This window comes from Nelusetta ayraudi, unplaced genomic scaffold, assembly GCF_046127955.1.
Source record: "Nelusetta ayraudi isolate G7.1 ecotype Tasmania unplaced genomic scaffold, CSIRO-AGI_Nayr_v1 ptg000019l, whole genome shotgun sequence".
In the NCBI taxonomy this organism is placed as follows: Eukaryota; Metazoa; Chordata; class Actinopteri; order Tetraodontiformes; family Monacanthidae; genus Nelusetta; species Nelusetta ayraudi.
This window is the reverse complement of record NW_027466069.1, coordinates 3,419,881-3,442,500: the sequence shown is the minus strand read 5'-3', so window position 1 is coordinate 3,442,500 and position 22,620 is coordinate 3,419,881. Positions and strand designations below refer to the sequence as shown.

At 44.4% G+C, this 22,620-nt stretch overlaps 4 protein-coding genes across 8 annotated transcripts in view; all 4 read right to left on the bottom strand.

Moving 5' to 3' along the window:
• fance (FA complementation group E) overlaps nucleotides 1-2,186 on the bottom strand; it is a 2,901-nt gene extending 715 nt beyond the window's left edge. For both annotated transcript variants that reach the window (XR_012926669.1, XM_076026402.1), the window contains exons 1-7: nucleotides 1,874-2,186; nucleotides 936-1,515; nucleotides 800-844; nucleotides 650-706; nucleotides 358-501; nucleotides 152-275; nucleotides 1-13 (exon numbers count right to left, since the gene is read on the bottom strand). The exon at nucleotides 1-13 is cut by the window's left edge. Coding sequence is in view for 1 of the 2 variants with exons in the window: in XM_076026402.1 (XP_075882517.1) it covers nucleotides 1-13; nucleotides 152-275; nucleotides 358-501; nucleotides 650-706; nucleotides 800-844; nucleotides 936-1,515; nucleotides 1,874-2,085 (1,175 nt within the window). In the remaining variant the exon portion in view is untranslated. The remainder of the gene's footprint in view (nucleotides 14-151; nucleotides 276-357; nucleotides 502-649; nucleotides 707-799; nucleotides 845-935; nucleotides 1,516-1,873) is intronic.
• A 755-nt stretch (nucleotides 2,187-2,941) lies between these two features.
• Nucleotides 2,942-5,716, bottom strand: mkrn4 (makorin, ring finger protein, 4). Of its 2 annotated transcripts, none has more exons than XM_076026395.1 (8): nucleotides 5,563-5,716; nucleotides 4,687-4,809; nucleotides 4,358-4,599; nucleotides 4,173-4,258; nucleotides 3,865-4,094; nucleotides 3,679-3,786; nucleotides 3,185-3,284; nucleotides 2,942-3,121 (listed from the first exon to the last, which is right to left on the bottom strand). In XM_076026395.1, exons 1-8 carry the CDS (start codon nucleotides 5,592-5,594, stop codon nucleotides 3,107-3,109), a joined length of 936 nt encoding a protein of 311 aa, XP_075882510.1. In that variant the 5' UTR covers nucleotides 5,595-5,716; the 3' UTR covers nucleotides 2,942-3,106. The 2 variants fall into 2 exon arrangements, with proteins under 2 accessions (XP_075882510.1, XP_075882509.1); XM_076026394.1 differs by having other exon boundaries at nucleotides 2,942-3,106.
• A 920-nt stretch (nucleotides 5,717-6,636) lies between these two features.
• On the bottom strand, nucleotides 6,637-12,943 carry ppardb (peroxisome proliferator-activated receptor delta b). 2 transcript variants are annotated; one of them, XM_076026393.1, is made up of 9 exons: nucleotides 12,816-12,928; nucleotides 12,434-12,500; nucleotides 10,399-10,791; nucleotides 10,154-10,305; nucleotides 9,893-10,031; nucleotides 9,584-9,786; nucleotides 9,018-9,224; nucleotides 8,679-8,922; nucleotides 6,637-8,114 (listed from the first exon to the last, which is right to left on the bottom strand). In XM_076026393.1, the coding sequence occupies exons 3-9, from the start codon at nucleotides 10,721-10,723 to the stop codon at nucleotides 7,867-7,869; spliced, it is 1,518 nt and encodes a 505-aa protein (XP_075882508.1). In that variant the 5' UTR covers nucleotides 10,724-10,791; nucleotides 12,434-12,500; nucleotides 12,816-12,928; the 3' UTR covers nucleotides 6,637-7,866. The 2 variants fall into 2 exon arrangements, with proteins under 2 accessions (XP_075882508.1, XP_075882507.1); XM_076026392.1 differs by having other exon boundaries at nucleotides 10,399-10,793; nucleotides 12,437-12,943.
• Nucleotides 12,944-14,029: 1,086 nt separating this feature from the next.
• LOC142888244 (differentially expressed in FDCP 6 homolog) lies at nucleotides 14,030-21,880 on the bottom strand. Of its 2 annotated transcripts, XM_076026390.1 has the most exons (12): nucleotides 21,657-21,880; nucleotides 20,105-20,245; nucleotides 19,809-19,994; nucleotides 18,917-19,144; nucleotides 18,688-18,834; nucleotides 17,170-17,232; nucleotides 16,923-17,031; nucleotides 16,544-16,842; nucleotides 16,296-16,462; nucleotides 15,720-15,918; nucleotides 15,277-15,367; nucleotides 14,030-14,813 (listed from the first exon to the last, which is right to left on the bottom strand). In XM_076026390.1, the coding sequence occupies exons 1-12, from the start codon at nucleotides 21,750-21,752 to the stop codon at nucleotides 14,617-14,619; spliced, it is 1,923 nt and encodes a 640-aa protein (XP_075882505.1). In that variant the 5' UTR covers nucleotides 21,753-21,880; the 3' UTR covers nucleotides 14,030-14,616. The 2 variants fall into 2 exon arrangements, with proteins under 2 accessions (XP_075882505.1, XP_075882506.1); XM_076026391.1 differs by lacking the exon at nucleotides 17,170-17,232 and having other exon boundaries at nucleotides 21,657-21,879.
• Nucleotides 21,881-22,620: the final 740 nt, after the last annotated feature.

Below are 22,620 nucleotides of genomic sequence, written 5' to 3'. Positions count from 1 at the left end.
GTCTGTGGAATTCCTGTCACACAAAATTAAATCAAATCAAATACATGTGTGTATTTGGTGAAGAACAACGGTACGAGCCTGATGTACATGTAGTTCTACAAACTAGCAAACAAAAGGCAATGAAGTTACTTGCACTTCTGATAACCCTTACCTATGTCCTTGTCCTCTAAAACTGGGCCAATTAAAGCACTGCACACTGGCCGGGGATAGCGGCTAGAGAGTGAAGTGACTGCAGTGACCAGACACCTTGAGGCTGGTGCTGACAGCGATTGAACCTGTAAAAGTCAAAATAGAATGTTATTGCATCAATGACAAAAAATAAACACAGCAACACTTAATTATTTCAGATGGTGGCACCTTTTTCAAGAGCAGGCTTTTGATCAGTGTTGTTGCCGTGCTGTAGCTGAGGTCAGAGGTTGAAGCCAAAATACTGTTACACAGTCTCGGCAGACTTTGCTCCGGTAAGTCTGACAGGTGAAGAATGCTGCACAATAACTCCATCTAAACAAAACAAGTACAATTAAGCACGATGGATCATATACTTAGAGAGAAATATCCAAAAATGTTGTATAATAACGTTCATTTAAAGTTATTGATCATGACAATAGTAACGGAAGGTTTAAAAGGTAATCCTGGTGCTTGGACCTACTTGGCTTGGCTCACACTCATGAAAGACTTTGAACAGATCCGTGGAGCACTCGTCCCACTACAATCAAAAAACAAAGATCGTAACCACACCAAAAGAAAATCACAGTCGGTCCCAACTTTGACTGATGGAACAAAAACCCTGTCCTCTCACCTCTGTTGGACTTTCGAGCAGATCCTTAATTTGAAGAACACATACCTGTGACATAAACATCATCAAAACTAAGTTCAATGTATGTACACTATCTGATCCAGTTTAAAACCACATGATGAACAAACTGGGCTCTGACCTTCATATGTTCCGGCAAGTCATGACATGGACTGTCTGGTGCTGCCTCTTGGTTTTCCAAAGGAGCACCTGCTGAAAGAACTTCTTCTGATCCTCCTGATGTTGCCTCTTGTCCACTCAGTCCAGCAGCAAGATCCTCTTCACACTTGTCTACTTTTACCCGTTTACTCTGCTGCCCAGTTTCCTCCCCATCTGAGTCCTGGGTGACCAAACTCATCTTTCTTTTCTTTTGTGTTCCCTGGCCTAATAACATAGATTCCTCCCCAAGCAGTGGGTCTATGGCGTGACCACCAAGGCACTGGGCCCATCCGCTGGTCTCAACTTGACCAACCAATCTCTGTGTCAGCTTTTTCAGCCTTTGGCTGCACTCTGCAGTGTAAAGTCCCTGCTCAGTGTGGGGCCCCAGGTTTCTTTCCAGTTGTCGAGACAAAACGGACACCCAGGGGCTTTGGATGGACTCATGGCTGAGGCATTGGAGTAGTTGGAGAACAGCGGCCTGGGGAACACATGGGGACACCAGGTGGATGAAAGACAGGAGATTCTGCTTGAATAATGTGGGAAACAGGCTCACCAGGGGTTTCCTGAAAAAGAAGGCATGGGGAGAGATGCACAGGTATGACATGGAACCACGGTAATTTTATATTTTAGTCCAGTGCTGAATGTTTTCAAGGAGTTATCTTTCAAACAGATCTGCAGAAAACAGTGTATTAGCACTCTAGTATTTCTTTTTCGACTTCCACCTACATATACCAAGAGGGCTGGAGCCATACAACAAATGTTTTCGCAGACTTCAACCGTTGATCTGGAGTTCATTGGCTGGTTCGAGTCAGAATATTGTACTTCGGGTAGCAGTCGTGCAAATACAGCATCCTATTGTAATGCATTGTTTTCCCACAACTTTCATTTCACGACTACAAGTTGAAGTTTAGATTCACTTACGTAGTTAACGGTAACTCTTCGGTATTTGCGCACGTTATTTCGTCCTGACAGAGTGTTTCGACCAACTTTGACAGCAAAACTCCTGGGTTGATCCGCTGCTGCTTGCGGAACACTTTCAGGGCTAAACGAGCACCACCGGCTCCGGACAGCAGACACCGAACCAGCAGCTTCGATTGTCCGTCGAACCGCCTCAAACAAAAACTAACATTCATATTTAATGTTTAGAAATGTTTCATATTATTCCAAGACCATAGCTCGCCTCGGAGGCTGAATGAGCTGGTTCACCCAGGTACCGCCCCGCCACTTTTGTTGACATCGTCTTCTTCTGTTATTTTGAAAGGAGTCTGCGGCCGATGCTGCCACCAAGCGGTGAAAACCCAAAACACGTCAAGGCACTAAAGAGCTGAGGCATCGTTTCAATGAGACGTGTGAAGTAAGGTTTTATTTTCTGTGTACAAGTACAACATATGTTTTAAAAAATAATTCATAAAAATCTTATTTCATCTTTTTGCCAAGACCGGGCTTTTAATTCCAGTCATTAGAGGTAGGTCTTTCAACATTAGCGTAGTACAGTATCCATTTTCCAATAGGCAATTAAAATTACAATCTACATACCACTTTAAAAAAAAAAGAAAAAAAAAATGCTAATTGTGCAAATCGCTGGCATTACTCACAATAAAGCACTTCTATCAGTACAGCGGTTCAGGAAACAAATGCAAAAGAGTTCCTGCAATAATACATAAAGTTGCCCCAAACAGGTATCTTTACATCTACAGTAATGAGAATGAAAACATGGGATTCATAAGAAGCCATGTTTCTCCATCTACAGCTGCTGCAGACAATTTTACCCTTTAGTTTTAGCCTGGTTCTGGGAATGCGGTTCAGTAGAATCTTCTGCAGCAGTCTGTAATTAAAAACCTTAAATCACCAGCTCTAGTGAGTGGATAATCTAATGGCTACCAACGATGTTCCAATACAGACTGAAAGAACAGAAGGGCCAAAAAAACACAGCTTGTGTTCCTCTTGGGGGAGATTTGAGAACATGGTCAGCTAGTTTCAGGTATAGACAAAAAAAGAAAAAAATCTAGGTCATGAACTGAGGTAAAAAGGAAGATCGTCGTCGTCATTGTCGTCATCATTGTAACCATCCATAATGGCCATGGCAATGAAGAGATTGAACAGACCTACAGCAGCAACATCATCTTCATCTTCAGTGTCATCTTCAGTGTGAGTCTATCGAAGGAAAAACTAATTCAAGGAAAATAGTGTAAACATCTTAATTCTAACTGAAAATACAGAGATGCAATTTACCCGCTGTGGGATCCTGCGTGCATGCTTATCATGCATATAAAGGCAGTCCGTTTTAAAGGGGCAATATCCAGATCGTATGTGGTACCTGCAGGTTTTCTTTCTGGGGGCGAACAACAAAATAAAAATCAAGGATCGGAAATTTTACAAAATGTTCTGGCAAACAGCAGAAATAGATTTTTAAACGGTTTGGACGACTGATGCTAAACACTAAGCTTTTTCTTGGTGGTAAACAATGCTTCTCAAAGCACTGTTTCAGGCCTCAAGTATGTTGTAACAAAACAATTTTACTTGGCGAGACTGAGTTGCATTTATATTCACTGATACACTTAATCTGCTGTACTACTTGCCTAATTCACTGAAATAACGTATGAGCACTTTTACTTGTAAACATCCCACCAACATCAGTTGACTTCTATGACACTACACAAGTGTCAAGGAAAGAAATGGCCACAAAACGTTTTCGTTAAAATAAACCAAAAACAAACCACACAAACCTGCATTTCTCTTTGAAGTCAGTAATCAACCGTTCCTTTGCTTGTCCTTCCACCCAGTTTTTGCTTGGTACATAAAAAGCAGATTTCATTCTGCACACTGGGCAGCTCCTGAGGAACGTCATCAGACAATGAAACCGTAGCCACAGCAAGCTCTTGATAGCCCGTCAACTGAATTTATAAACTCACTTGATGACATCGGGACCATAATCTCTCACTTTCCTCCAGGTCGAGATGCACTGTATGCAGAATGCATGATTGCAATTTGGCAAGATTCCAAAAACATTGTTCCTCGGATGGCTCTTTTCATACACGTTGTCCATGCAGATCCCACAGGTTACATTGCTAATATTTTCCGAGTTCCCCTGGGCACTCGAGGCCGCAGCTCCACCTGCCGTTGTTACCTCACCAGAGGCCTCCTTGACACAGACACTTTGCAATCAGTGCACATGTACTAGACTAAACCTTCATTCACACATTCAAATGCCAATTGTTACCTGTTCAGTCCTGACAACAAATGCCTGTGCAACTTCAGGTTTCTGGCCCAAGAAGTCCTGTGAAGCACTGGGATGAAAGTCCCTGACTGGAAAGAAAAGTTAAATTGTGAAGACCAAAAAAAACAAACAAATTCTTCAAAAACCGTATCTATTTAAAAAAAAACAAAAAAACAACAACACTTTACCCAGAGTCTGTTGCTCTTGATTATTTTCTGCTGGATGTCCAACTTCGTTTTGAGAATTTGAGCTACTGGCCACTGCTCTGCCGCATTCCTGCCTGGACATGGCCCCGGCCTGCAGAAGAGCAGGCTCAGAGCCTCTTCTGTCAGCTGGAGGGTAGGCCACATGGGAGGAGGAGACAGCGGGTACTGAACCTCTTCTGCTAGATACAGTTTCTCCAACCTGAGGCTGTGGAACATGGAGGTACCTAGCGATAGAAGATATTCAGTGTGGGAGGAAAGTTTACACTGATGCAATCTTTCCTCAAATAAGGCGGAGAAGGTTACACACGCACCTGCAACGATCACCATACCAGCATCCACCTTTCTGAAAGTACCGACATATTTGGGCTGAAACTGACCACTCATGGCGATAGTTGCACCTTGGACCCAATCTGCAGCAGCCATTGAGGAACAGTCTACAATTAAAAGGAAGAGCAGACATTTCAACCATGGAGCCAACAACTCAGTCTTCAACCAGCCAGTGAACTCCAGATCTTCATCGCAGAACTACTGTAAGCCTCAGACCTTGAGATCACTGGTTAACTAACGCGTCATCTGGGAGAACTCTGGAAGACGATTTTTTTATTTTTTTTTAAATTAAAAATACCTTTTGTAAAAAAAAAAAAGAAAAGAAAGAAAAAGAAAATTAAAACACTTTATGATTAAGTTGTTAGATTGATTGAGCTTTTTGATACTTAGGTTTGAGTCAAATAAAGTTAGTTTAATTTTTTTTTCTCGCAGATATCGCGTTAGAACGACTGCAACTACACAAACCGTGTTAGGTTTGGGCAATTACAGTTGCCGAAAAATGAAAACAAAACTTTCGCCGGTCACGTTGTCGCCCTTGGCAGAGGCGCATTAGCATTAGCACAGTGCTAACCAGCAGCTCACACAACTGAAAGCAGTGTCCCACAAATGTTGTCCAACATCATTGGACGTACACGTAACTCAATCGCACAACCGAATGACAAACTTTTCAACGCACTTTTATAATCCACAATTCCTACAGTGAATAAATAAAAAAATATCTAAATCACATACGAATTCACTACCAATATTGTGACGTCATAGGGAACTAAGTTCGTTTCTCTCTTCAATAAACTGGTCAGCACAAAACAAAACACTTGCATCATCTTCCAGCATTGCATTCATGCTCAAAGCATACGCACCTGCAGACACGGTCACTGCGGCTCGCCTCCATCCTCCGTGTTGTACCAGTGGCCTCGACCTCCTCCACATTCACCGTCTAAATAGTTGACAGCCGGTAGCTGCTACCAATTAACCCCCACACCAACCAATCAACGCGAGGCTCACATGCGCGAGCCTTCTCGATTTCCCAGAAACGTCCACAAATGTACACTACACGCACGGAAAACGTTCAAAGACGTCATACAGTGGTTACACGCATGTGGCGGCTCTGCGCGCCAAATCCCAATATATGCCACTTCATGTATAAAAAAGGGAGAAAATTCAATGACAGTGTTTCTAACAAAGTTTATAAGTGAGATGTAACTAAACTAGATTTGAAGACAGGTTACATGGTTCTGTTGGGACAAAATTATTTCAAGTCTCCACATATTTTTGCCAACAACTTTGTGGATTCTGTCACTTGCACAGGCAGAGAGGTAGTTTATATCAACGTTTTTTTTTTTCTTTTTGGTGTTTTTTGTATTTTTGTTTTGTATTTTTTGTTAATATATATATATATAAATCATGCCTTTTTTTGCCATCTTGGCAAACCTACACACCAACCAATCATGTCCAAGTTGCAGCAAGTACCTTTAGCAGGAAATTAAGGCAAAAATGTGAGAGATTGGTGAAAACAGCGGAGCAACATCACAGGACATACATGAGAGGTAGACAAAGGGTCCAGGTAGAATAAAGAGCACATGACGGTGGGCTTCTGTAAGGGGGCGCTGTCTGCACCATGCTGACATATTTGAATACATTCAGAACAAGTACAGTGAAAAATAAAATGACAGGGTCAATTGCAAAAAAAGGTGTATCCCATTTACGGTGTTGTGTGGCCGTGACACTTGTGCCTTTTCCTAACAACGCAAGACAGACTTCACACACATACAGATAGCGACAGACAACCATTACATCTCGGATAAATACAGTAATGACTCATGATAACGGCGAATTCATGTCCAACTGCCTTTTTCCCAATCAAGACGTTGCGGTAATGTAGTCCGGTTTCAAACAGATCCTGCTAAGGCATTTTTTAAAAAAGAAAAGGAGCCAAAACAAACAAAAAAAAATAACAATCAAATTCAAGCTCATCAAGGGAAAGTTGGTTGGTACACTTGCACAGTATGTTGGAGACAACCTAAAATGAATGGGCAGGCATGGTATATGAAAGAACAGATATAGTTAGCACATAAAAGAAGATAATTCATGTTTTGCCCGTACAAATATGATCAACAATTACAAATAATTAGTAACATAATTACAAAGAATGATCAAAATAAAGGGAGGGAGAAAGAAAAAGCATTGAATGGCAAGTTTGCGATTTTGTTTGCATGTCAGAGTACAGAAATATAAAAAAATGGTGCGGTCCCTTGTACTTCAGTGGGTCGTTGTGTTCATAGCGTCAGCGTCAGAAACGCCATCTGTTGCAGCACAGTTCATTAGTTACCGCTGGGGGCAAATGGCTTTAAGACAAGACCTATATGACTCGGCTCTCCACGTTGATCAACAGGTGATGTCATGTATTGCACGGACAGCTGCTTCGGGGGTGGGTGGGGGGGAGCACCGCTGGAGCCAGCCCAGTTAGTGTTCTACAGACCAAATGGCAAAGTAGTGATCAACTGATGGCGGGGGGGGGGGGGGTGACAGCGATGTAAACAGAAGACAAAGCGTGCTGATCTTTACCAAAAGTCTGAGGAAGCAGAGGAGCAACTCACATCGCAGACACTGGAATCAAGGAAAGGCGGTCTCTCGCCACGCGAGCTGGCGGCTCTATTATCTATTTCAACTTACACCACTGGCGTAAGAACATGAAATGCTTTCCCTTCGCACGTGTGGTGAAGCCGCCCCACCCGGCTCTCTACACCCCCCCCCCCCCCCCCCCCCGTGGTGCGGCTTCGGGGTCAGTTTTGCTTTTAGAATGTAACAGGAGCAGCCCTGGTGAGACAACATTTAGTTCCCTCTGTTAAGTGACCATTGTGGGAAAGTAGGACTTGCAGCAAATGATTCCAGATGCTCGACACTTACACTCACACACGCTCTCTCTCTCTCTCTCCTTCGCACTCACACTGGACCGTGCTGAGGGTTATGCCGACATTGAAAATATGTTTCTGATTGTGCTAGCCCTCGCACGCAGCTTTTCCTCCCGAGAAACTCCATGCCCACACGTGGAACAGTGCTTGTACTGAGCACAGTGTTTTCAATATAAATGTAAATTCAGTCTGTAACAGTATTGCTAATAGTCTTTCATTTCCTCGTTTCTTCTTCAACTTTGCTTGACAACGCTAGTACATGTCTTTGTAGATCTCTTGTAGTAGGGGATGGAGCGAGGTCTCCGACTCAGTCTTTTTGATTTTTTGAACCAGGTGAACGTTCTCGGTGACCAGCTGACGGAGGTCGGCCATCTTCTGCAGCAGCTTGGGGAAGAGGTAGACGGAGTCAGAGTGGTTCGCTTGCAGGTGGAGGTCCAGGGCCTGCAGGATGCTGTCCTGAAACTGCTCCACCTGCTTCACGTTTATTAGCCCTGGACGATCTGGGTAGGACGAGAAGGCACCAGAAACAACTTCAGGATGAGCGAGAAGAACACACAGTGCCGTTGCTTCAATGTGGCAAAGCAGAGGCTACCGACTTTGAAACTAAAATGTTTAAGTTATGTGAAAAATGTGTGTCATCAGATTGCAGCCAGTGTTTGGTCCCTGATGTAAATGATTTGACTGCATCATCACATACTAGCTGCAGAAAACAAACCTTTATCAACAGTATCTGTCACATGGTCAACTACTGAAAAGAAGAGGGTTGGCTCAGAGTCTGGCAGTTCACACGCTAATACCTCGGCTTGCAAACGAGAGAAACTGCAAAGTTTCATTTTTACAATCAGAAAATAAAAAACTTTTCAGTGTTTGACTGATCAACATAAGGCAGCCACAAGAATATTAGTTCAGGTACACTGGAATTTTCATTTAACAATTCAAATTAATAGAGACGACCACGTGAAGTAGAAAAGCACTTTCATCTGCCAGGTGCTGAAATTAAAAGACTTTTTTTGAATGCACGCCACATCCTCTTGCGTGCCAAGAGGACAAGACCGCCATCTCACCTCCGCAGAGAATAATGGCAGCAACAAACAGGGCCAGGTCACTGTCGTCCAGCTCCAGAGCGTTAAACTTGACAGCAAACTCAAACTTGGGCTCCATGATCTCACTGAAGGGTTTCCTTAAACTTCGCAGGAACTCCCTGGTCACAAAGCCTTTGCCGTTGGCCACCAGCAGCCCGTCTTTGTTCATGAGGGAAGGCAGCATAGCAAAAATAGCCTCGTGCACGCCGTACTTGAGTAAAGTCACCTAGAGAGAGCAAACACGCGTGTCCATTAGTGTCCTGGAGCGAGGGGGGGGGCACGAGTCAGTCATCCTGCGGTGCCCGGCAGTGAGGGACTCACCTGGTCGTTTAGGAAGAGGTCCACGAACCCTGGGATGCTCTTGGCGAACTCGGTGAGCTCCCGCACGGTTTCCACCGTGGTGCACTGGCAGCGGTAAAACACGTGGACCCCGATCTCCTTGGTCAGAGGAGCGCCCGGAACCAACTGGCTCCACACCAGGCCACTCTCCGCCTTCCACAGGGTGTCCACATCGTAGATCACAAAGGGCTGAGGGGGGGGGAAATGACATCAGTCAGGAGTTAGAAGTGGAGCTGGTGGTGTTGAATGGATGATGCACTCACACATTTCATATTGACATTACACAGGCGATAAGCATTTCAAACAGCACACATTTATTACCAAAGACAATGAGACACTTTCTAGTCATATTTCACCTACGCATCAGAGAAATAAATGGCTGTCGATTGGAGTTGGCGAGATTGATCGACTACATGTCAGCAGTGAAATTGAGGCGATCCAGCTGCTTTGCGAGCTCGGCCGTCAGCCTTTGGCGGGTCGTGAATTCCTCCCAGATGCCGACAGATGGATATCGAAGTCGGCTTATGCAGGTGAGACAACATGCGTACCGAGGTGCTGCTGGTTTTGCCCGTCAGAATGCTGCGGGCTCTCTTCTTTGTCATGCTGAGGTTCTTCAGGTAGGCTGTGTTGACTTGCTTGGCCAAGGTCTTCAGGTCCGAACCGCCTGGTTTGCCCACGCACTGCTCCTCTGCGAGCAGACCCGCCACCAGCTTCTTTCTCTCCGCCTCGGGCATGCGTCCATATCTGATCGCTGGAAGCACGCACACGCACACACACACACACACACACTTTAACTTGAAAGAAATGACAACCTCACAAAAAACACAGAAAAGGCCACATAAAATTCCCCCTCTTACCATCATGGGACATTCCCAACGACAGGCACTTCTGGAAGCGACAATATTGGCACTTGTTGCGATTCTTCTTCTGAATCTTGCAGGAACGCTCGCAGCGATCGTACTCCAGCTTCATGCGCACAGTTCGCCGGAAAAAGCCCTGAGCCCGGGACACAAGGCAAACCGTTGGCACCTCGTATCAAATGATCGTGTTGACAAATTGCTGTTTTCATGCTGTGTGATTTAGTTTGCACACACACACACACACACTGTATTCTTTACCTTGCACCCCTCACATGCATGCACACCATAATGGAAGCCAGATGCCTTGTCCCCGCAGACTTTGCACTCCACGCTGATCCCTGACCCGGTGCTGTCTTCCCGACCCAGACGCAACTGTTCTGACAACGAGGGCGATGAGGTGGTCGACAGGTCTGCGGGGGAAGACGCACGAGGAAGACACGACGTGGATGAACGACGACCTCTAAATCTGCATTTCTTATTCATGGTGACAATCCAATCCTCACCCGTGTAGCTGGACGCTGCCTTCTGCTTGCTGCTCTCCTCCCCATCCAAGTTCTGCTTCTCCTTTTTCGTTCGCTCCCCCTTTGAGCCTTTGGAGGCCGCTCCCTCAGACTCCTCCTTGTCCTCCTCATCCTCACTTTCATTCGCCTTCAGTTCTTGCAGGTCAGTCAGCTCCGACACGCTCATGGCCCCGCAGCTGTCCGAACCTCCCGACTCGCCCTCCGGAGGCGTCCACCCGACATCGGCCGCGTCCTGGGGGGGTTTGGGTTTGCAGTGGCCGTTCACTTTGTCGTGCTGCTCTGTATCACTTTGCTGAAACCATTCCATGGCTCCTGTTGAGGCTGACTCAGCGGTTCCCCTCTCGTCACGTTGCCATCATAGTCGGACTATCCACTCTATCAAAGAAGAAACACTGTATGCACTGTATGCGAAACGAGCGTAAACACAAGATCTCCATTAAGAGGCCTTTAAAATCAAGCTCGTAACCATGCCGCTGTTAGAACCAGGAGGAGAATGGCGAGAAAAAAAACAACTGTGCAAATTAAAAACCTGCTGGAACCTGTTAAATGTCAGTTTTTTTATTTATATAAGCACACTTCCTGTAAACAGGGTGCGTATTTAAGTGTTGTTGTTTGTTTTAAACAACTATCTTGAACAACGTGTGTATTTAGGTGTCCTGGCTTGACCTCGTACGACTTCCGTGTGTTTAAGAAACCTGGGAACATTGCCGATAGACGGTATGCTTTGTTAAGAAATGTAAAAAGAAATTGCTGTAGACATGACTGGATTGCACTGAAGTCACAATGAACAATGACGACTAGCATGCTGATAAAAAACTTGATCAAACACGGTCAAACAATTTGGCGGGATTTCTGTTACAAGAGCAGAAGAAAGCGCTCAAATTTTTATTTATTTTTTTCCATATAGAGTAGGTCCTTACAAAACTATTACCAAATCATACTTTTTGCTTGGAAACATTCCCAATATTCAAATAAGTCCTGTGTTGTACAAAGGATGTCTCACTTTGAAGAATTCTTAAGGAGTGTTCATAATTCCCAAATCCCTCCCTTCGTGACTTTCAATCAGAGTCAAAGAGCAAAAGCAGCCATTGACACCGGTGGAGGAGTGGGAGGGGGATGTGTTTACGCACATGAAACCCATGGCACATTATTAAAAAAAAAAAAAAAAAATTCTAACGATGCTGCCAAGCCTTCGCAATGTGTCCTCCGCCGTCTAAAAAAGTAAACTTTGTCCTCACGGAGGCCCGGAGACATCTGTATTATTGTTTGCCTCAGTTCCGTGATAGGGTGCACCCATGTGTACATGGTGGGCGCTTCATGGGGACAGGGTGCATGTACTGTGCACACACTGAGCACTGTTGATCGCTGGTGGGGACGACAGGGGGGGAAAGGGCTTTGGGTTTGAGGGTTAAATATTTGCTCCGCGGCCCCCTGCTGGATTAATCCATTCACGAATGTGGTTAGCTGTGCACTGATTACCACCCACAGTCCGCTGATTACTTTGAGATTTTATATGTATTTCTCAGAATCAACAGTGAGTAAGCTTAGTCTAAGCTAGGGCCAAAGGCACGACCATATTTTTGTACTGACTTACCGGCGGCACAACACACAAAATGGTTAATATGTGTTTAAATACTTTGCGCCCAACCTGTCACACCGGTTGTCGGAAATACAAGCTAATAGGACTGAATTGTGTCAGTCACTGACAGCCAGGACTGTGTATGCAGTATTGGGGGGTGGGGGTGGGGGGAGAAAACAAACACGGACTAAGTTTAAAAAACAAACAGCTACACTTAACCAACCGTGTACAACCACGTTATTTCTAGGCGTCACTCGCAAGGAACGAACCAGCAGCGTCGGCCAGTCTCCCGTCGAAAAGTGCGGGGCTAGCTAAGTTAGCTAGTTAGCTCCTAACCTTGAGTGTTGACTGAGTACTACTACTAGCTATTAGCGTGGCTGACCCACATTCCCCTATGCGCCTTTAAATACCGTCCGCTAGCCTCAGAAGTTAGCTTACCTTTTTTTCTCCAAACAGTGCCGCCGTTCCCGAGAACCACATCCCCTGCGTGTTCCTGCCAGCGGGGCTAAAAACAAACAAGAAGCGAGAGAAGGGACGCGAGTGGCGTCCGCGATCGATCGTTGCTGTTGACAAGTTGCGCTGAAGTAACCAGCAGCAGGAGCAGCAGCAGCAGCAGCAGCAGCAGGAGTCGGCTGGCGGCTAGCGGGCAGGAGCTAACGTCACACTGCGAACACTAAACTTGCAGCGGAGCCACAGCACTTTCCTGCGACAAGCCGAGTTGACAAACAGCGAAGACCGATAGAGTTGAAAAACAATTTGGGCCACTCTTGGCTGCGACCATTTCGCATGGAAGTACCCGGAGTTAAGGTGATAATCCTACCCCGACTCTCTCCTTGTCGCTCCCACTAGCATTGCATTGCTTTGCTGTGCCGAAGCACCCCTCCTCCTCCATCACCGTCACATGCCAGCACGCACGCACGCACGCACACACACACACACACACACACACACACACACACACACACACACACACACACGCTGGATTTCGCACAAACAGCACTAGGAAGAGTCAAGGTCTCTGTTAACGTTGCTCTCCGTCTGCACCTGCATTTGACAATAACAACCTTTTCTTGGCCTCCGTCTCAATTACACTAAGAGTTTACAAGCGTTGTAAAACTGTCTGAATTATTTGTCTACATTAAATTATTATTTTTTTAAAAGGTTTAATTTTCTTTTGTTTTTTTTTGTTTGTTTTTTTTAAATATAAAAGCCATCGTTCGAACCTTCTGACCTCCGGGCACCAGTTTAGTATACAGTGAGGTATACAAGGTTATTTGCCAAAGTCAAGAGAATGCACTTTGTTCCCAAATACCAGTTACAAGAGACTCCAAATATCACTCTTTACCCCAGATTCACATATTCTTGGTTTCTACCTCATAAAAAAACAATGCTTTGTTGCACCTTCTACGTTTTTGGAGACTAAATAAGGTGGACAAAACATGGGCTCAGATGGAAAAATAAAAAGTGGTATGTGTAGTTACAAACTAAGGGACAATGTCTTTGCCCTTCAGTGACATCACAAAGGGTTTATTCTCATAAATCATCATTTTAGCACACACTTTCTGAAAAGTGAAGAAGGAAAAAGAAGTTAAAAAAAAAAAGTAACGTTATCAGTTTTGGGCAGTTTTGAGATGGGCAATTATTGTTACATAATATGGGACCTTTAAATAACCCGAGCCAATAAACCCATCCAAATATTAATGTGAACACAGTGTTTTTTTATTGCCATAATTAATATATTAGTTTTATCATGTGGTTTACATCAAAATGTTTAATTAACCAAAGCATCACACCATTTTGATAACTTCAGGGTTTTAGAGATTCTGGCTTGTGATTCTTCTACTTTCTCTTATCTTCTTACACACACACATATATAAATTCACTGAAATCAAAAATGAAGTGTTCAGTTCTGTCAATTTCAACTTAACTAACTTAATTCTTGCCTGTTCATTTTATCATCAAGATAAAATTTCAACTCATTCAAAACATGTTGCTTTAATTTAATCCATTCAACACACACACAGTTACAATTGCAAAAGTCAACTATATTTTATTTGACAAAAACATATAATTTAAACAGGGTGAGAATGTAACATCGTCAAGGCGCCAGCTCCTTCTTATTTACAACCATGTTAAAGAAGCAGTCAAAACAGGAAGTTCAACGAGAATTGCTTTCTCCTTCCTCCTGTTTGTGTTTCCTGTGTGACAGAGCTCAGGAAACTCAAATACGGAAAGTTATACACCAAAAAATATTATAAAAACAACTCTTCATTTACCAGAATGAGATTAAAGTGTAACACTGTTGTGTGACTATATTACATACTAAGCAATACGCCTCCTCCTGTTCCAAATATTCAACTTGAAAAGGTTGCATTCATCTTGATCTTGTTTCAGCTCATTTTTCCTGTTGAGGTATTATGTCCAAAACTGGCCTCACACTCACACGCACGGCAATCAAAACATTAGATGTATGGTGAATTAATTTAGACAAAACATTTGTTTCTGAATTGAGGTGAGTGAAAACTACCTTTAACCAGTGATCTAACGGCAAACTGTTTATTCTCATCTTGTTGACATGCTCCTTAGCCGTTCGCTGCTCTTCCTGTCACAGCACGGCAGAGTTATGGGATGTCCATGTCTCCGTTGGAGTTACTGGACTGGCGTTTCTCCGAGTCGCCACCGGCTCGGCTGCCGACGTTTTCTTTGCTCTCCTCATCTCGATCCTCTGACTCGGATCTCTTCCTCAGACGAAGGCCGGGATCTCTTTGTGTCGGGACCTGGAAGCTGGAGAAGGAGCCTCCCAACGATGGCCTCTTCTCTAAAAACAAAAGTAGACACATAAAAATAAAACACTCATGGTAGACAAGCCAGTTTGCAGGTGAAGTAGCTGAGATATCTGCGTTAATAAGTAAAGGTTGACTTTCCAAATTGTACCCGTATGCACAATATTTCCTCCAACTTTACTAGCTGCACCAATCATTGCTCGTGGAACTAAAGCCAAAACACATCCAACAAATATTCTACATTTTACTGTATATCTATGCAGTGGAGCAATGGATGACTTTATGCACTTGACTTCAGATGTCCGCTTAAAAATTAAAAAATGAAATTTACACACTGGCATGCAGCACATTTCAAAAATACCCCATGAACACAGATGATGCTTAGCTCAGAACATAGTTCAGATGTAGTCCAAAAATGCCGTTATCAATATTGCTGCACAAGCTCAATGTTACACACAAATCAGCTTTTTATTTAAATTGGAAACCTAGGAAACACACCTCCTGGTCCAATAGGGCGCATCAGTCTGTTCATCTGGACGTTCCAGTGTTTGACGTTGGTGCTCGCCTGGCGAAGTTTCCTCTGGGCAGCCTATTAAAGACACGGAGCGGCTCTTTCAAATGCCTGCAGGGCCTTTGCACAAACTTCAAGAAGCAAACGTGGATCAAGCAAAGGCCAACGTGACCCTCTGTCATCAGTCAGCATCAGTTCATAATCACAGTTTTTACGTGTCTGTTGATAAAAGCTGCGAATGCTATGTGCAGACCCAGTAACTGACTGTCTGTTTGCTCCTTGCCTGCAGCCCTCTTCAACGTGAAAACAACCCACAGAGTAAAAGGGAAACAGTGTCCTCTCTTTCTATGCCCCTTTTATACGAAGCACGAAATATTAGAATTTAGGTCACAAAGTCATCAAACATTCTAAGACGTTTTGAGTAACTTACCACGACGTCCTGGTCGACCCGGTGCCGGTTGGCTCGGACCTCCTCCAGCTGCCTATGCGCCTCCTCCAGCGACCGAGACTTAGCCTCCATTTCCTGCCTCAGCTCCTGCTTCTCCCTCTTTGTCTTCAGGATGTACTCCTCCTGTTCCTCCTGCAGGGCCATCAGGGCCTTCATCTTCTCCTCTTCCTCAGCCAGAAGCCTGCCAAGACGGAGGGAAACCAAGTCTCAACTTTCACTTATTTCCATATTTATGTCTCCAGTACATCAGTGTGCGAGGACGCGGTGCTCAGACGTTTAATTGAAACCCTCTAACAAGCTTATTCCAAAGATTTACAGAGCCCAAGACGGCATCACAATAGTTCTGACATTCAACAACTTCCGCTGTTGGAAGCTCAACTTCCTCAGGAACATAATGCAACATGAGCTCCTTTCAGCAGCCGGCAGTAATTTGTGCTGTCTGCACACAATGCACCTCCATTGCCAGATCTAAACCCAAACAAATGACCTCTTATCGTGGTGTGAACGTCTGTACAAGTGTGTGGGAGAGTGTTACACAGAGACGAGTGGCATCACTACCCGGCTTGAGCCAAGCGGAAGTCCTCCTCATCTAGCCGGGCTTTAATCTCCTGCTGCAGGGCCTCCTCCAGCCGCTTCTGCATCTCCTCCAGCTCCTTGATCCTCTTCCTCTGCTTCTCGGCCTCCTCCTCTTTCAGAGCCATTTCTGCCTGCATGCTGATTCGAGCCTTCGGAGGGACACACACACGCGGAAATGAATGACAATTCTTTGCAACTCTGTCCTCCTCCTCCTCGCCTTCCACTCTCACCTCCTCGGCCTCCCGCAGCTGGACCTCCAGAGCCCGCTGGAGCTGTTCGTGCTGCTGACGCCTCCTCAGCTCATCCTGCTCCAGGAGGGCCTGAGTCTGCTTCTGCGCCTCCTTCAGGAGCTCCAGTTCGGCCAGCTTGCGCTCTCGCTCCTCCTGGAGGGCCCGCAGAGTCTGCAGCTCCTCCTCCTTGGCCTGTTGCCTCTTTTCCCTCTGCTCGCGTTGCTCACGCCGCTTCAGCTTCAGGTCTTTGTGGAGGGAGGTTTTGCCTTCCACGTGCAGCCTGATGGCTGTTTGAATGGCTGTAAAGGAGACAGTACCGATGGATGTGACCTGGAAGTTCATGGCTATAGATGATAAGTGAAAGTGAACCTCCTCTGACCGGTCGTCCACTCCTGTCTCTGTTTGGTGTCCGAGGCGCTCATCTCGTATGTCTTGGAGATGGTTTTTAGACAAAACATGCACCTCTTCCCATCTCGGTCTGGCAGCACCTGTTCAACAGTCGAGATGCCGATTAAATCAACTATTACGTCCGCATCACTATTTAGTGATTATTCACATCTTTTATATTTGTTGTGACCTTTTCTGTGATACACAGTAGTGAGGAGGGAAAAAAATAGTGCACTCACTGGAAAAAGAATGTTTTTGATCCAGTTTGAACGGCCAAACATTGTTTGATCATCGTCTACATCCTATAATCAAGCAATATTTGAGAATGATTTCTTATTTGGCTGTGGATGAGCATGTGTCACAGAGTGTGAAATATAGAAAGAAATAACAGGACATATCCATGTTATTAATCCGGTCGCTTTCGGAGGACTTTTAAAGAGTCCTTATTATCAAAATGCACTTTACCAAAGTTTACAGAGATATGATGCTCTTGCCTCTCCGTCAAAGTCCAACGTTTTGCCTTTTGTTGTTGAAACACTCTGGAAATGTGATGTCACAAAGGGCAGCGGTGCCGGCGCCGGTGCCGGGTCAATGAGAACAGCCCGGGTGTTGGCCTTGACTTACGGGACCACCTCGCGGACCCCCTGTTTTTTACTTTGTGCAAGGTTTTGCAACTGCATTTTTTTGGGGTCTCAGCCTGACTACTATCTAACTAACTAACTAACTAACTAACTAACTCACTCACTCACTCACTCACTCACTCACTAACTTGATAACTACTAACTAACTAAAGGCTCAGAGCTGCATAATCTCTATTTTCAGTATACTTCAGGTCTGCATCTAAAACCATATGGAAACACCAGATCCAGTTGTTTAGCCTCATATGAACCTGATGGTCTCCAGCCTATTTTGGAGCGTGACCCCTGAGTAGTATGCAGCTGTGACGAGCTCTTTGAAACTTTTTGGGGGGCAGGGAGGTTCAGAGCCGCTGCTGCTGCCGCCGCTGCTGGTCTACGCTTCGCTTTGCTGAGGGGAATGTAGTCTGAATTCTTCAGAAGTGAGGGGGAGGGTTGCTGCCACATCATTTCCCTCTTCAGCAGCCATCACCTTCTGTCTAGTCTGAATCTCCAGGAAAAGCAGAACTAAAGTGACGTGTCTAAAAGGTGCCATGGCCACTGGGTCGAAGACCAACGGCGCTACAATAATAGGAAGCAGTGTGATGCACTATTTAGAAAAAATAAAATAAAATGTGCCTCTCTCTCTTTTACATGTGAAAGGGGAAGGACTGTTTGAAAAATTTAATTCTGTCAAGTTCTTTTTTCAGCCTTGTGAAATCTGATAAACAAGTTTGAAACTGAAAACAGCAACTGAAGACGTGAGTACTGGTGACAAGGGTTGATCGTAAAAGATATCTGTGTTTTTTTTTTGTTTTATGTCTTCGAAATATAAAAGACATGCTGGGTTTTTATATAATAGACACACTCTCTATATTTATGTATGTACTACAGTCTTCTTACAGTGCAATGCCGCCACACTCTTCTTTTTCAACACAAGATCTCTAAATACACATACACCCTCTTGTTATTCATTTTGCAAAACCTAAGAGAGTGACTAGGACCTGCTGTATTTTATCATACAGTACAGAGTAAAGTGCTTCTGTTTTTTTCTCTGGGAGATCTTCCAAAGAATCTCTTGGCATAAAAATCCACAATTAACCCAAAGAAATGTTCTGCAGGAAAGAATTTTCAACTGCTCACCTCCACGCAGCAGTTACCATCCAGGGCGATGTTGCCTTGACACTCCTTGCGGTCCTCCCCGGTGTAGTAGGAGAGGTTGCTGGGTCGTAAAGTGAACCAGCGCTCCTTCCAGTTCCTCCTCAGCTGGCCTTTCTTCCACAGATAACCCTGCGTGAAGCGGGCACACAGCCACGGACTTAGCAAGAAGCACACCATGAGACAGGAGTCCGCGGGGAAGAGCGCCCCCTACCTCTTTGAGGACGTCCCCGACTATCTCCCTGTAGACTTCCTCGATGGCCATGCTGGTGACACTCTGGTCAATCCCTTTGGTTATTTTCCCAGAGTTCATCATCTCCAGAAAAACCCACACAGTGATGCCGGTCTGCTGCACAGCGTCTTGGGAGAAGAAGTCCTCCAGCTCGACGCAGTTGAATTCAATGCTGATAGCCATGCATATCTTTTTGAGCAGGTATTCCACCTGCAAAGGTCAAAGCAAAGGTCCTCAGACTGACAAAATATAAATGTGTATACATATATATATATTTACATTTAGGATACATTTAGACACAGTCAAGGAAGAACTAAAGGAAACAATAAAGGTCTGAGCAGCTTGGTTTGTCTTGGTCTCATTTTGTAGTTTTTGAACAACAGACTCTACATCGCAGTGCTGCTCATTGTGGCACCTGTAAACCAGGCCGTGGGGCAGAAGCTCCCTGTACGCTGATCTTTATGCAAAACCGCTCTACCCTCAAAAATGTAGGTCTTTCTCGTGGCAGTCGAGGTGCAAAACAATCGACAGGAAACCAAGCGAGTGCTTGCAAGACTGAAACAAGCCCACACCTCTGCATCGTAACAGCGGCATGTTCCATGATGGGGGGGGGAATCAAGCAAGAGGCATTAACTGTCCCTCATTCAAATCAAAGCCTACGCTGTCAAATGTGACCTCAAATTGAAATATTGAAAGGGTTTATTTTTAGGCGCGGATGTCTTCTATCGCAATGATGCAAATTGGTCAAATTAAAAACTAAATGGAAATTGTTTAAAAATATGCCACATAATAGGTGTTTCATTTATTGTATAATTCATTTAGGCAGTGTCAAGTATTCCTGACGTCTAAAGGCTTGAATTCTGATAGAACCCACCTCATCAGGCACCATCACCAGAGGGTACTTGTCCTCAGAAAGGAAATTAAAAAGGCACCAAAGTCGAAAAGCATCCTTCTCGGGCAGAACAGTGTCACTATTTTTGTCTGTTCGGTAATTTTTCTTGGCTGTTAGAGTCCAGCAGAGCTCGTCGACATTTTCCTTCACAAAAGAGCCTTCGACCACCTGCAACAAAAAAAAGGGTGCAGGCATGAAGAAACGGTGGGGAGACACTCGTGTGTCCAGGAATAGCGGTTTGAGAAGGACATTTAACGGCATAGCTGGGCTTTAGTCACCTTATCCAGTATGTATTTGTTGAGGTAAGGCATGTAGCCCTGACTGGACACTGGGCCATCATCATCGTCCCTGAAGTGCTCCTCCAAGGCAACAGGGTCATGTGGGATAGACAAGACCGTGCACAGGTTGTGGGACAGCACCTTCGAAAATAAGTGAGTAAATAAATAAATAGATAGATAGATAGATAAATAAACAAATGTGTGAATGAATGAATGAATAAATAAATAAATACTCATGTTAGAAATGTTCTGCAAAAAATATACATATATAAGAACAAATAGATTAAAAATGTGAAATACATTTGGTGTGTTGTTATGTTGAAATTGAAATTCACCTTGTTTTCTATAAATTAAGTGTGGCTTCAGTGTGACAAACCATTGATTGAGGTGACCTAAAATTGGAAATGTTGTGTGAAAACAGCAACACCAACAGGAGAGGGGCAAGAAATGTTACATAACTGAAATGTAATAACAATTCAATTGTGTAATAACAGCTTTAAAATTAACACCACTGTTGATGCCAAGGCACTGCATTTCCACAGTTATTACTGTGTAACAAGAAAAAGCAGGCGTTCCGCCGTAGCGTTTGAGATTGTGAAACTATTGAGAACCCGCCGTGTTTATCATGCAAGCAAGTCTCAGTGCGTTGAACCATAACCACATCCTGCCTCTGGCGGACGAACAACACTTGCCGTTTGCCATTTGTCAAGCCGAAGCTGTTAGCGTGCAAACTGACAGAGAAGAACATGGCTCCCGTATTCGCAGGCGGCACAACGTGTAGGGGATAAGCCCAGTCATGAGGCTGGCTGCCCGTAAGCCAGCGGTGGCTCGCACAGGGACTTGGAGGTGACTGGAAACCAGGTCCGCCTCGAAAATGCAGTGACATAACGGTGATGTCAGCGAGGGCCACAGAGTAGTTATTGAGGCAGCGTGTTTCCACGTTTGTCCGTGCTCCAACAATGTTCTTTCTTTTTCTCCTACAATCACAGTCATGGTGTGAAGTCCATTCAATAGGTTGTTCTCGGTGCCGGTCCAGTGCGAGAGGAGCCTTTTGCACTCCAAGCTGGTACATGGAGGCCCAGCGTGAGCACAGCTTGGAGATGAGGGCTTCCATTCATACCAAGACTGAGAGCAAACTGTTGCCCCTTTGCCCTTGTCAGACACTGGTGCATATTGTGCTCGCTCTCGGCCGTGTAGGAGCGTTCTGGTCGCAACACATGGGGAACAAATTTGTTCCTTGTTTTTGACAGCAGGAGGTTTACACGTAGAGTTTCACACAGGAAACATAAGAGATGAGGATCGTGATAAGCACTATAGTCTCCTTTACTCAGAGTACAGAGCTGATGTGGCAAACACTTCAGAGCGAACGCACGCTGGGGCACTTAGTTTCTCAAGTTCTTCGAAATATTTTCAGATCATCTTGGTTAGTTAGGAGCTACATGACATGTAGGAAATGAAGCAATATAATGTGAAAATCTCTGTTGAATAATATTGAAAAGAAGAAAAAAACACCCCAACAAAGTATCCTGATCAGTCAGGTTTTCCCACTCACCTTCAGCTGAGACTTGGACACCTTGCCACTCCTCTCCAGATCCAGGGCTGTGAAACCATACCAGATGGACTTGAGCAGCTCAGAGCGCAGGTCCATGTCTGTAGCACGGTTTGGTTTCCTCCTCTACGTCTCTTCTTCTTCTCCTTCTTCTTCTTCTTCTTCTTCCCCTCTGCTGTGCACTCAGGGCCCTTGGTTGACAAGTTGACACCCACGTTGTGTTTGCTGCTGTCAAGTTGACGCGGGGCTTTACGAGGCGGGTGACAGCAGTGCCACCTGCAGGATGGACATCGCCGCTGTCAGAGGAGGAGATGGAGGGAGGGGGGTTTCGGAAGATAACGGAAATGTTTTGAGCAGCGGTTCACGAACGGAAATCACAAAACATTGTTTCTTCAGAAGGATTTCTTTTTTTTTTTTTTAATTTGAAATAACTGCTACCATCCCAACAGTGTTGTATTCATAGCCCTCCCATACACGTGTTAATTTAGACACTTAATAGAGTTATAAATTGTTTAAAGACAATTAAAATAGTTTAGAAGTTGTTTTCCGAGATTAAGCTAAACTTGAATGGGATTTTTTTCTTGATTATTAATTTTAATTTATATATTTCATCTCTCTCCACATATTGACTGTACTAAAGATGTGGCGATTAACTCAACTTTATCTTGACTTAAATTAAAACATCTAACAGTATACATATTTTTTGAGTTATCTCTTTGTCTGTTTTTGTTTTTGTTTGTTTGTTTGTATATTTGTTTGAAAGAAAGAAAGAAAGTATCATATTTAGCCCTAGAACTTTGATGAAATTTACAACTAGCCTGTCCAATTGATATTTATGAAAGTCAAAATAAGTTAAAAAAAAAAAAAAAAAAAAGTTGAAACTGTGTGGGGGTGGTCGAAGTTACGGCTCTTTTCACTTTTCTTTTCTCTTTTTCGATCTATTCTGTCGAAGCTGGGTCACAGCTCG

Bases quoted from the DNA above. Each gene is read 5' to 3' on its own strand.
- ppardb (XM_076026392.1), bottom strand. From the start codon at position 10,723: ATGGAATGGTTTCAGCAAAGTGATACAGAGCAGCACGACAAAGTGAAC. The intron at 10,306-10,398 runs GTGAGGATTGGA...CTTCCCCCGCAG, and splicing joins GGCAGCGTCCAGCTACACGG to ACCTGTCGACCACCTCATCG. The intron at 9,225-9,583 runs GTACGCATGTTG...CCCCCCCCTCAG, and splicing joins GCAAAACCAGCAGCACCTCG to CCCTTTGTGATCTACGATGT.
- LOC142888244 (XM_076026390.1), bottom strand. From the start codon at position 21,752: ATGGACCTGCGCTCTGAGCTGCTCAAGTCCATCTGGTATGGTTTCACA. The intron at 16,463-16,543 runs GTGAGAGTGGAA...GTCCCTCCGAAG, and splicing joins AGCTGCGGGAGGCCGAGGAG to GCTCGAATCAGCATGCAGGC. The intron at 15,919-16,295 runs GTAGTGATGCCA...CCGTCTTGGCAG, and splicing joins TTCCGCTTGGCTCAAGCCGG to GCTTCTGGCTGAGGAAGAGG.
- mkrn4 (XM_076026394.1), bottom strand. From the start codon at position 5,594: ATGGAGGCGAGCCGCAGTGACCGTGTCTGCAG. The intron at 4,095-4,172 runs GTAACAATTGGC...GTCTGTGTCAAG, and splicing joins TTGTTGTCAGGACTGAACAG to GAGGCCTCTGGTGAGGTAAC. The intron at 3,787-3,864 runs GTGAGTTTATAA...GACGTTCCTCAG, and splicing joins TATGGTCCCGATGTCATCAA to GAGCTGCCCAGTGTGCAGAA.